The sequence below is a fragment of the Gaeumannomyces tritici genome (assembly GCF_000145635.1).
Source record: "Gaeumannomyces tritici R3-111a-1 unplaced genomic scaffold supercont2.90, whole genome shotgun sequence".
Classification (NCBI taxonomy): Eukaryota; Fungi; Ascomycota; class Sordariomycetes; order Magnaporthales; family Magnaporthaceae; genus Gaeumannomyces; species Gaeumannomyces tritici.
In genome coordinates this window covers 1-11,601 of record NW_008804634.1, presented here as the reverse complement: position 1 = coordinate 11,601, position 11,601 = coordinate 1, and the positions used below count along the sequence as shown (strand labels likewise).

Sequence of the window (11,601 nt, the reverse complement as noted above, 5' to 3'; positions counted from 1 at the left end):
ACACCGACATCTTCATGGCGATGGCCTTGTGCGGGTCGTACCCCTTGACGACAAAGTCCTCGAGCTTCCAGCCATCGATGTTGCCATCGCCCACCGTCTCGGGCGGGCGGGCGATCTCGAGCTCCGGGAAGGGGCGGGGCTCGCGCTCGAGCTGGGTGCGGAGGGCGTCGACGTGGTCGACGTAGACGTGGGCGTCGCCCATGACGTGGGTCAGCGACCCGGGCACGAGGTCGCAGGCGTGGGCGAGCATGTGCGTCAGCAGCGAGTAGCTCGCGATGTTGAAGGGGACGCCCAGGCCCATGTCGCAGGACCGCTGGTACAGCTGGCAGTGGAGGTGGCCCTTTGGCCTCGCCTGCGGCTCCCCTCCTCCGTTTTGGGGCTGGGCTGCCGCTTCTGCTGTTTCTGTTGCTGTTACTGCTGCTGTTGCTGGCGCCTCCGCACCCGCTGCCGTCGCCCTTTGCTGCTGCTGCCTCGGGCCACCGCGCGGGTACGAGACGTAAAACTGGGCAAACATGTGGCAGGGCGGCAGGACCATGAGGTGCATGTCGCGCGGGTTCCATGCGCTGAGGATGATGCGGCGGTCGAAGGGGCTCTCGCGCAGCTTGCGCACCACCTCTGCGAGCTGGTCGACGCCCTGGCCGGCGTAGTCGGTCCTGGCGTCGACGTACTCGGCGCCAAAGTGGCGCCACTGGAAGCCGTAGACGGGGCCCAGGTCGCCGACGTCGCGGTGCCCCAGGCCGAGCGAGTCGAGGAACTCGCGCGACCCGTTGCCGTCCCAGATGCGCACGCCGGCCTCGCTCAGCGGCGCCGACGACGTGCTGCCCGACACGAACCACAATAGCTCCAGCACCACGGCCCGCGTGAAGACGCGCTTGGTGGTGAGGAGGGGCAGCACCGGGGCGCCGTCGCGGTTGAGGGCGAACTTGAGCGGCCGCGGCGCGAAGACGGAGTAAGTGCCCGTCCCCGTGCGGTCCGGCCGGTGCTCGCCCGTGTCGAGGATCTCGCGCACCAGGTCGAGGTACTGGTGCTCCTCGTGCCTGGCGGCACCGTTGGGGTTTGAGTTGCTGCTTTCTGTTGCCGTCATTGTGATTATAGGGCTGTAGGCTCCCCTTTCAGATTTTGTGCTTCACTTGCCGCTCTTCCTTGCAAAGATGACGAAAAACAGCTACCGTGGTGGGGGACTGGCTGGTTGGCGGGGGGGCTGGTTGGTCGACGCGTTCGAAATAAAGTGCCCCGCGCCCGAGACGCGTCTGTGACCACTTTGACCTGTATGCCATGGTGCCAGATCACGTGCGGCTTGGGGTGTGTCTGTGGGGCGTGTTGAGGAACGACAGGCAGGCTGTCAATTCCCATCAACACAGGGTCTAAAACAACACCGGTTGCACATCACTTGCGACACGGACAAAATTGACCAACCATACGATTGGCGCACCGACGTCAAGGAAACTATGGCACTCGGAGGACGGCTTGAACGGCATCAGAACCATCGACGCCTCCCAGCCAACACGCCGCGCAATCGCCCAATGGATGGGCTGACCCTTGTCAAGGATTCCCACCTGGTCGGAGCCAGGGGACCTCGGCCGAATGGCGAGGCGGGTTTCAGAAGCTGCAGGGCAACGTGCCAGAGCCGCACCTTGAAGGCAGGGCGCCCAGCGGAACCCACGCGCAGGCCAGCCGAACGGACCCATCGTTCTGGCAGGCGTCGAAGTCCCAGATTAGACTGCAACCGGAGCGAGGGGCCTAGGGGCCAGGGGTCTAGGGGCCTGCCACACAACGGCACCGCTCTGTCACTCTGTCTCCATCCCAACTGGCTTGCCCTCCCATGCTTATTTTCAACCTTAAGCGCAGCCCCCCTGCACACATCATCCACCTTTGACTTTTCCTTCCCTTCTCCCATCCGTCTCCTGTTTCCCATCCATCGGCGCCTCGCCCTCTTTCGGCTGCTTTCCCGCTTACCCCTGATCTCCTGATGCGACATCCACCAAGCCCACTTGCGAGACGCCCCTTGCTCCATCACGCCCGTCTTCCCGCCATCTCACAGAAGGCCAAGGGAAAGCACCATCTTTTTCCCGTTTCCTGTGTCCCTCCCCACCTGTCTTGTTAACGTGCTGGGTGGGCGTGCGTGCGTTGGACCACTTCATCTAGTGATGATGCCCGCAAGCTGGCCAGGCGGATTCTGCTATCCATCCATCGGGTCACGCGCTCTTGGCAGTCATCGATATTCGTTCCGCCAGTCTCGTGCCGAGGAATCGCGGAGAAGCAGATCGTACAATAGGCGTGCCCGCCACAAGGTGTCTTTCGTGATTCTGCACTCACTGTGCGTTCGTGTTTCCTTAATGGCCTCATCTGTTCCCCTCGCTGCCGAGGTGGCATGCATACCGTTCGTCCGTTCTCAGCCACTTGGGTAAAAGTTGTGAAACCGGGATGCATCATTCACATCTGTTCAAGAACAGACAACAAGGTTCCTCGTCTGCTGCAGTAGAGAAGAAGACAAATTTCCTGTCTCGTGGACCAGATCAAAGAGCAGATTCACGACCTTGCAACATCTTGCGAACCCTGCTCGCACAGATGGGATGGTGGCACTTGGCAGATGCGGGATACTGTGCAGTGCCATGTCGGACGGATTTACAGACCGCATCGCACCAGACGATGTGCAGAGGAACAGAACCACACCCCTTCCCCTAAATCCCCACCCTACCTAGAAGATGCCTAGCAAGGGCATCAAACATGAGGCGGCCTCGTCATGCCCACACCGTCCGGGGAAAGCCTTTGCTGGGGGATTTGCGCACGGCTCGGCTTGCAGGCCTGCTGTTGCTATTTCTTGCTTTGACCCAGCTAACCATCTTTCTTTTGTTTCTCTCGCTTTCTTGTCATCGCTGCCTGTCTTCGAGATCCTTCTCAGTCGAGGAGTTTTTTCTTCGTTCCCTTCCTTTCTTCCTTCTTTTCTTCGTTTCTCGTCCCACTTTGAGAGTCATTCCTTTCGAGACTGCCGGCCAGCTTAGTTTTGTGTATTATTTTTCGGCACATTTACTTCTCTTCCCTACGGCCCTTACGCTCTTTAAACCGTATACGTCTAGCCGGCCTAGTTATTTTTGGCTCGCCTGACTGACAGCACGCCTTAACACTTCCCGAACGAGTCATTGTTGCCAACCGATAGATAACAGCAGCAACGATGTATTTTTCCAAGAAAACATTGGCCAGTCTCCTTCTGAGCCTGGCTCTAAGTGAGGTCAGCGCCCAACGGACTGGCCCGCGATTCAACAACAGCACCCGGAGCGCAACCGGGCCCCGGGTCGACGGTGGCAGAGTTGAAGTCACATCCAGCGCCGGAGCGGCGACGACGTCGAGGGCCGGAGCCGGAGCTAGAGTGGTTGTCGGGGCGCCTAGGGGTGGAGCCGGTGCTAGTGCAGGATCCGGACAGCAACTCCCGCCTGTGGCCACAGGTGGCGCTGGAGCAGACGGGCTGTCGCCGCTGCCAGGCGACGACAACCTCGCGGCAAACCCGCTAGCCGGCGCTTTGGAGCCGCTGCCGACGATCGCGCCTTCCCCCACGCTGCCGACGACCCTTGTCCGCGTTACCAGGAGTGCTACGACGACAGCCCCTGTGTTGTCGGCGTCGCAGCCCCTCGCTCCCATCGCACCTTCAGCTAGCTCGGCCGCCCAAAGCCTTTCTCAAACCGGTGATATCGCCGCTCCTGATGTTGTGATTCCCTCGGCAACCTCGTCCCTGCAGAGCTTGCCTCAACTCGGGGCCGATTTCACCGCCCCTGGTCTCGCTGCTACCACATCCCAGCCAATTCCTTCTGTCGCCGCAGGTATCATCATCGTCTCATCCATACCAGGAGTCCCGTCATCTTCGCAGACGTCCGAGGGCCTTATTGCAACCACAGCTTCTGGGACCGGAGAAGTGCCCCTAGCTTCAGCCACGACGAGCTCCGATGGCATTTTGCCGATCGCTTCGGCGACTGAGGCCACCTCCACTGATACCCTGACCACCTCTGAGTCTGTCGCCACCGACGCTACAGCTACAGATGTCACGGCCACCGGTGCCACTGCTACCAACGCTACCATCACTGCGGAGGCCTCGACCACGGCCGAGACTGCCTCTACCACGGCCGAGACTTCCGCCACCGGGGCCTCGACCACTGCTGAGGCTGCCGCCACGGATGCCGCAGCTCTGCTCCCCCTCCCCGCTGCGTCGGACGCTACTGGCCTGATTCCCATCCCCGTTGCGACCGACGCGCCCTTCCCTCTTACCAACGCGACCGGGGTGGCGAGTCTGCGGCCCATCGGCACAGGTGCAGCTCCTCAACCGACCGAAAGTACAGAAGCAGCTCCCGAGACCTCGCTGTTGCCTCCTCCCGCAACTGGCCCTTTCTCAAACTCGACCAGGCCCATCAATGGCACGGCGCCAGCCGCCGGGAGGAACTCGACGAGCCCCTTGGTCCCTGGCGCAGGCTCTGATGGTCCCGCCGATGAGGGAACTCTGCAGCCACTCCCTGGCACCAATTCTCCCTCCGGATCCGGAGATGCCGAGTCTCCCTCCAGTTCTGGCGATGCCAACTCTCCCTCCAAATCTGGCTCCCCTGCTGGTCCGGCGGGTGGAAACCCCACGTCCGGCACCAACCCTTCTGGCGGCGAGGACCCGCTGGCTTCATTGCCCAATGCCACCGGTGGACAGGGCGGCGGTAGCCAGACCGGCACGCTCCGAGGCCTGCCCACCGGAACGGGTGGTCCAGCCCCGACTGGCACCGTCCAAGGCCCGCCGTCAGGAACCACCTTCGCCACGTCGTTCACGAGGCCCACGCCTTCGGTCCCTGCTTCTCTGACCACGGTGGTCACCAGCGGTGGTCAGACCATGACGCTGACGGTGCCCAACGCAGCTGCTATCACTGCCGGCGGCACCATAGTCACCGGTGCACCGAAGGCGCCCGGTGGGGACCCTAACGCTGCCTCGGGACTCGCCGCATCTGACGCGCTTGCCGGTGGCGTGGCCGCCGTGGTGGCGGTGTTTCTGATGGTTTAATGTTTTATTTTCTCCGGGGTTCCATCGGGCACAGTTCAACCCACCGGCGAATGGCCGAGAAGATCGTGCCAAGTGGAGTGTCATGGAGCACATGGTGCGTGTGTGTATATACGTATCTGTCTGTCAGGCTTGGTTGACAATCTGAGCAGACACACGCTCATGGCCAAATCGTGCACGAGGAATACCTTTGATGACGACTTTTTCTCTGTTTATTTCTTAATCGAAGGTCTAGGGGGCGGTCTGCTGACGCAGATGAGAGCTTCACGGCTTGGGGCTTTTTTCACTTCATCTTATTTCGAACTAGGGGCAACGATGAGCACGAACCCAATATCGAAGGGACAGACAGGTTTGGCGACGTCGCTCGGAATCCTGGGATCCGAACCTCGATATAAAATACCCAAGAAACACGTGCAAACCCGCCCAACAGGCCTGACTAATGGGTCGCTCCTGTGTCGATCCAAGTTCACACTATTCAGCCTCTCTCCTATCGTGCGGTCTTTCCCGAAGACCTCGCCCTTGCGAAGGCTGGGGTGGAAAAGAAACGATGAAGGAGTGGCAAGAAAAATGGCAGCACCGCCCTTGGGATTCACGCAAAGACGAGCGAGTCGAAACCCGTGGCGTTTCGGAGCGCATGACCCCCTGTTCCGTCTGTTCTTTTGACAAGTATCAGGGGTCGTGGTGCGCCCCACTCACACAACGCTCACGGCAGAGTCAGCCGAAAGTGTAAAAATGGTTATTTTGTGCTCGGGAATGCGACGGGAGTCCGTCTGTCAGCTATCGAGTTCCTGCCTGAGAGGCCGGGGAGGTAGAGGAGCCCCTGAGCTGGAACCCTAACCCAGACGGCGGCCATATCTCTACGTACAAATCTGGCTTGCTCGAGGCACGAAACGCACGCTGCTTTATTGCAGCAAAATGGGAAGAAAACGAAAATGGGAGAAGATAGTCATGGGATGGATAGATCAGGAAAAAAAAGTCAACAAAACAAACAGCCCACCTGCTGCCAGGAAGACAGAACGCTGTTTTTGCTTGGGCCCAGCCGGGATCGAGCCGGCGACCTTCAGATACGGTGGACTGAGCTATTGGCTTCAGTCTGACGCTCTCCCAACTGAGCTATGTGCCCATTGAATGCTGAGATGCCGTTGGACTGGATCGCGCCCCATGAGCCGGATCGTGGTGAGGGCCTCCCCACACACGCGGCCGAGTCAGCCTGTCTCCGGAGGTGGTGTGTGGGCGAGAAGGGGATGAATGGACAAGGGTAGAGAAATGAGGTCCACCAAAGATGCACAGCAAAAGTATTGCAGATACGAAAGACGGGTGTGTGTGTGATAGGACCTGCCAGATGTGCTTGGTTGAAAGTTGGAGTTGCGGAAAGGCCGAGACCAGCTCGGCCGCCGCAATACATGAAAGAAGAGAAAGGTACGAAACATATGATAGAAATGGTGACATATGACGCGTGAATCGTTTACTCTTGTGTAATGTAACGCATAACCTGCTCACTCGCAGAAGGTGAAAGGTGTAGATGGAAAGGCACGGCACCGAACGCCATCCGACTGGGGAGGGGGAGCCCAGCAGCAGCACCCATCCCCCCGCCACTCAGACGCCGGGCATGCCGGCCCTGATGTTGTCGTACTGGCTGGCCGGGTACGACAGCAGGTTGTTGGAGCGGTCCATGCGGCCCATCTTGCGGGCCATGGTGCCGACGAGGCTTGCGGCGCCGACGCGGTCGCCGCTGGCCTCCCAGTAGACGGCGCCGCCGAGCCCCTTGGAGACGAGGTATGCGGCCTTCTCGCCCGCGGACCGCACCGTGTCGTACGTGACGAGCACGCGCGAGGACCCGTCGTAGCTGTAGCTGGCCTTTGCCGCGTCGTCCCACTGCTCGGACGCGCCGGGCCGCGGGAGGTCCCTGTACAGCCACACGCCGTTCTCGATGGAGCCCGGGCCGACGCCCGAGTACGACCTGCCGAGCCCGTCGGTCTGGGTGAAGGCGCGGCCGTACAGGGGGAGGCCGAGGGTGATCTTGTGGGGCTTGATGTTTTTGGCCAGGTAGTCCTTGACGGCGCGGTCGGTGCTGAACTTGGTTGCCGACGGGTTGCTCGGGTTCAGGAACAGGTTGGACTGGTGACCCGAGGTGGAGTCCCAGCTCCCGGCGTAATCGTACGCCATCAGGTTCCAAAAGTCGAGCCAAGGGTCCATGCCGGCGAGGTCCATGTTGTTGTAGTTCTGCGGGCCGGCGGGCGTCGCGACCGTCAAAAGGAAGTGGTAGCCCGGAGCGTGCTGGGCGGCGTAGGCGTCGAGGGCCTCCCGGCAGGCCTTGAGCAACAGGACGTAGTCCTGGGCCTCCTTTGCGTTCTGCGGGTACTCCCAGTCGAGGTCGAGGCCGTCGAAGCCCCAGTCGGCCAGGAGCTTGACGGCGCTGCTCGCGAAGCGCCGGCGGCCGGCGTCGGTGGAGGCGGGCAGCACGAACTTGGGCGACCAGGTCCAGCCACCGATGCTCAGGAGGACCTTGAGGTGGCGGTTGCGCTTCTTGTGGATGTAGAGCTGCTTGACGCACCCGTAGGCGTTGCGGCCCACATCGTTCCACGAGTCGGTGGCGTAGTGCTTCTCTACATCGGACCACGAGTCGGATGATTTGCTACCGTGCGGGAGAAGACGTTTGGTCAGTGCTGGGGACTGGGTGATGGCGTTGGTGCGTTGGGAATATAGGGCTGGAGATACTTACACCTCACCGTCCGATGCAATGTCGGCAAAAGAGTAGAGGATGTGGGTGACATTCTCGGCAGGAATCTGCTGGGGCTGGAAGTTGGCACCGTATATTCCCCTGAGCAATAATTTGGCAGTTAGCAAGCGTATAAGATGGCCAAGGTGGTCGTGACCCCCACGGATCGTCGGTCACCATGAGCCAACTTACCAGTTGGTAAAGTACAAGACATTCTTGTACCCTGTTTGCGTTCCAGAGCTGTCGCCCGGGGTCTGTGTTGAGAGCGTGCTGGTGCTCGAGGTACGAGAGGACGGAGTAGACGTGGAGGTCCGGGTCGGGCTGCTGCCGCCCGTGGCAAAGACCGTGACGGCGACGGTCACGGTGGCCGTGGGACCGGGGGCAGTGAAGCAAAAGACATCTCTGCCATGGAGTGCCGCGTCTGCCACGGGTGCGGCAGCCACTGACAAGGCTAGAGAAAATACAGCAGCCAGGAGCAGGCTCGCCATCTTCGCAGCTGTTTTGGTATGAGCGAGGGCAGGGTGTCCTTGACAAGGTAACGACAGTGGATGAGGTATGTAACGACAATATGACAGTGTGGCTTAAGAGAGCGTGGGGATTGAGAAAAGTCCAGTGCGCCTGGCAGCAAACTCTGTCCGGATGGGAGGGTGGTGATGGATTTGTATCCTCACGACCCAGTCCTCCTTTTCCCTCAGGGCCTCTGGCCTTTTCTACTTCTGCGCATGTCTCTCTTATGCCGTCCCGGGCTCCTCCAGCGCCAGCGAGAGGAACGTAAAGTGGACGGCGGTTCAGTTTCCCAGCCTCAAAAAAAAGAGGGGCAAGAGGTCGAGAGCTGGAATGAGACTCAGGGTCGCTGAAGAGGGGCACCCACCCGGCCAAGCCCACCTGGAAGGGCTTCTCAGGTGGCGGCTTGTTGGCCTGAGACAAGGAGGGTGGCGGCCACCGAGAGACATGCGGCGGCGGCGGGCTGGGTGCGAGACAAAGAGACATTTCTCCTCGCGTACGCCAGGTCACGACGGCCGAGGAGGCATGCCGATGGGAGCCACGTATCTGGCTCCGCCGGCGACCGGGAACCCAATATATCGCACGTTTTAGCCTATGGGAGGTCTTGGAAGTGGGACGGAATTACAAGAAGGAAAAGGGGACGAAGACGGCGTGGTCTATATCTCATTGATAGCATATAGTTACTTCAGGAATATCGACTTTGGCGTTCATATGAGATTGACGTCGAGTGGTTGGCCCTACACAAAAGCATAATCCGGGTGATCGGCAGGACCTGCCGATGGGCCAGGCTTTCTTGGTACATGCTCTGGATCTGCTCGCCTGGCACGGAAGAGGCCGATGGGAGTTGAATGCTAGCCAAGCCACCAAAGGTCGGGCGCGAAGGGAGGTTGAAAGTCTGGAGGCAGAGGCGACACGGCATGTTGGCCGAGACTCGCTCTGGATGGGCCTGCTTGAGGTCGAACATTAGCCGGCAACACGTCGAGCAGGTATGCAAGCACCCGGAATGACAGCCGCCTCAGTGCTGAGATTCCGACTCCCGAACCGCGCTGACGAATCGTCCCGCAACTTGATAGGCAAAATGATAAGTGATATGGCGGTACCAAACCACAGATCCAGGGGTTTTGCCCAGCTGCCCAAGGAGCATTTATACATGCAACGTCTCCATATACCCCCCTAATACTCGGGTTCCTGCGAACAGGGCTACAGATCACGATCCAGATTCTAGAAGCACAGTCGTTGGATGCTGCCATACGCCGCCTCGAGAGTCAGGCAGGCCATCGACAACCATTCACGTCCAGGTACCTGTCCAGATACCTGTCTGTGTGCCTATCTACTGAGTTGACCACGCTGGTATTACAAAATAAGAACATCTATCGCTTGAACAGATCCTTTCCTCCCAAACTATACGAGCTATCACACAAGCCGCCCGAGAGAGTGCGAGTTATTGCCGAAAAGAAGACGGGTATCGATTGGCAAGCGCAGACAGGAGGAGATATGTGCAAGCAAAATAGCAAATGCAGCGCCGGCGGTCGTGTTGCCGCCCTGCTGCCGCCCCCATCTAAATCACAGTCTTTTCGAGCTTCTTGGCTAGGTCGTCGACTTGCTTGTCCTTGACCGGGATAACGGGCTGCTCTAGCGCCTCTTCCTCGTCCTTGACCAGCTTCTCGGCAAGTACCTCCTTCTCGATCTCATCCTCCTCCTCCTCATCCTCGTCCTCGTCCTCAGACTCCTCCTCAAGGTCGCTCAGGCTGTCCAGACCCCAGTCGTCCTCCATCACCACGTCGCCCGCGAGCTCCTCCTTCCGCTTCTCCAGAAGCGAGGTCATGGCCGCGATGACATCGTCCCCTTCTGACAGTCGGTTGCCGTTGATCTCCAGCTTGCGAAGCACCGGCAGCGCGTCCTTGACCGCATCGGCCAAAGCCTGCACGCCCTTGGAGTTTATCTCGTTAAACTGCAGCCGCAGAACCTCGAGTTTGGCATTCTTTCCCTTGGACAGCGCCTTGGCCAGTGCCTTCGCACCCTTGTTGCTGAGAAGCGAATCGTTTATGCCCAGCTCCACGACCTCGGTCCAGTTCGGCGCCACCTTGGCCAGTGCTGTTGCCCCCGTCAACGTGAACGTGTTGTCCTGCAGGTCCAGTACCCGGATGTCGGACAGGTGGCTGAGTCCGTCCGTGATCAGATGCACGATGCCCTCCTGACGGATACCATTCTGCACCATCTTGATCTCCCGCAGACGGTTGTGAAGACTGAAAGTCTTGGCCCAGGCTCGCATACTGCCGTTCTCCAGCCGGTTGCGCCCGCAGATAACCGTCTCGAGATTCGGCACGTCGGCCTGACCCGCCTTGCGCGCGGCCTCCTTCTTAGCATGCAGCTCCGAGAGCGCGCCGGCGATCTTCATGCCAGCCTCGGGGCCCAGGCCGTTGTTGTTGAGATACAGGTGCTGCAGCGGCACATGCGACGAGAGGAAGGCGGCGACGGGCGCATACGTGTTGATGCCGAAGGCGTTGTCATTGAGGTTGATCGTCCTCAGGTTGGGCAGGTTCGTGATCTGGGTCAGGAGGTGTGAAAGCGCCTCGGGGATCTCGTTGAGGAGGCGGCCAGTGAAGATGTCGGCGAAGTTGGCATTCTAAAATGAAGGGGCAAAACGGTAAATAAGTCAGCAAAAGGGGGCTATAGGCCGGGCAGCACCAGCGCATCGCAGACTTGGGGTCTCGAGCTTACCTGAAGGCTCTTCTTGGTGGACAGGACCTCGCCCAGACGCTTGCAGGCGCCGATACCCAGAGTGTTGCCCAAGAACCTGACCTCCTCGACATCATTCATAGAGATGAGGGCGGCAATGTGGGCGTTGAGGTCCTCAGCCGTGTCCAGCTTCAGGGCCTTTCCCTCAAGGGAGAACACCTTGGTTGAGGTCGCCATGCTGGGCCGGGTGCAATAAGTGTCCGTAGTCGAAGCAATATTTTGAGCAGTCTGCTTAGGGCTCGTGGTACACGATGCGGCGGAGGATTGGAGAGCAAGCTGGGCCAAAGATCGAAAAGTATATTTTTTTGGGGAGAAAGTGCAGACCTCCAACCAAAACACAGGTCGTGCATGTGGTTGCAGGTGCTGGTGTGACGGGAGGGGTCGATCAATCATTCCCGCGCTGCCTGCCTGCCACTGCCCCTGCCACCCACCCTGCCTGCCCACTCCCGCATTCTAGACCCCACCAACGCCGGTATGGATTAGGTCAGCCACGCGACCGAACCATCCGGAAAATAGTCTGGACCGCAAATTTTTTCCCCCACCCAAACTCTACCTTTCCCAATACAATTGCACTAGCACCAAAGCCAAACAACATGCCCGCGCAGCACTCTACACC

The 11,601-nt window shown here is 59.7% G+C and overlaps 4 protein-coding genes and 1 non-coding gene across 5 annotated transcripts; 1 reads left to right on the top strand and 4 right to left on the bottom strand.

Annotated features, from left to right (window-relative positions):
- GGTG_13968 (thymidylate synthase) lies at positions 1-1,173 on the bottom strand (the record flags this gene model as incomplete). The annotated part of the gene is made up of 1 exon (XM_009231893.1): positions 1-1,173. A coding segment is annotated over exon 1 (1,084 nt), but the record flags the coding sequence as incomplete, so codon positions are not given.
- Positions 1,174-2,883: 1,710 nt separating this feature from the next.
- Positions 2,884-5,761, top strand: GGTG_13967 (hypothetical protein). Its single transcript, XM_009231892.1, has one exon. It carries the CDS (start codon positions 3,173-3,175, stop codon positions 5,024-5,026), a length of 1,854 nt encoding a protein of 617 aa, XP_009230156.1. The 5' UTR covers positions 2,884-3,172; the 3' UTR covers positions 5,027-5,761.
- GGTG_13966 (endochitinase) lies at positions 5,747-8,230 on the bottom strand (the record flags this gene model as incomplete). Its single annotated transcript, XM_009231891.1, has 3 exons — positions 5,747-7,658; positions 7,746-7,844; positions 7,935-8,230. The coding sequence occupies 3 exons, from the start codon at positions 8,228-8,230 to the stop codon at positions 6,620-6,622; spliced, it is 1,434 nt and encodes a 477-aa protein (XP_009230155.1). The 3' UTR covers positions 5,747-6,619.
- GGTG_20266 lies at positions 6,054-6,146 on the bottom strand. Its single transcript has one exon. It is a non-coding gene; the product is annotated as a tRNA-Phe (tRNA).
- Positions 8,231-9,345: 1,115 nt separating the features above from the next.
- On the bottom strand, positions 9,346-11,376 carry GGTG_13965 (ran GTPase-activating protein 1). Its single transcript, XM_009231890.1, has 2 exons — positions 10,968-11,376; positions 9,346-10,872 (listed from the first exon to the last, which is right to left on the bottom strand). The coding sequence occupies exons 1-2, from the start codon at positions 11,160-11,162 to the stop codon at positions 9,805-9,807; spliced, it is 1,263 nt and encodes a 420-aa protein (XP_009230154.1). The 5' UTR covers positions 11,163-11,376; the 3' UTR covers positions 9,346-9,804.
- Between the last annotated feature and the right edge of the window lie 225 nt (positions 11,377-11,601).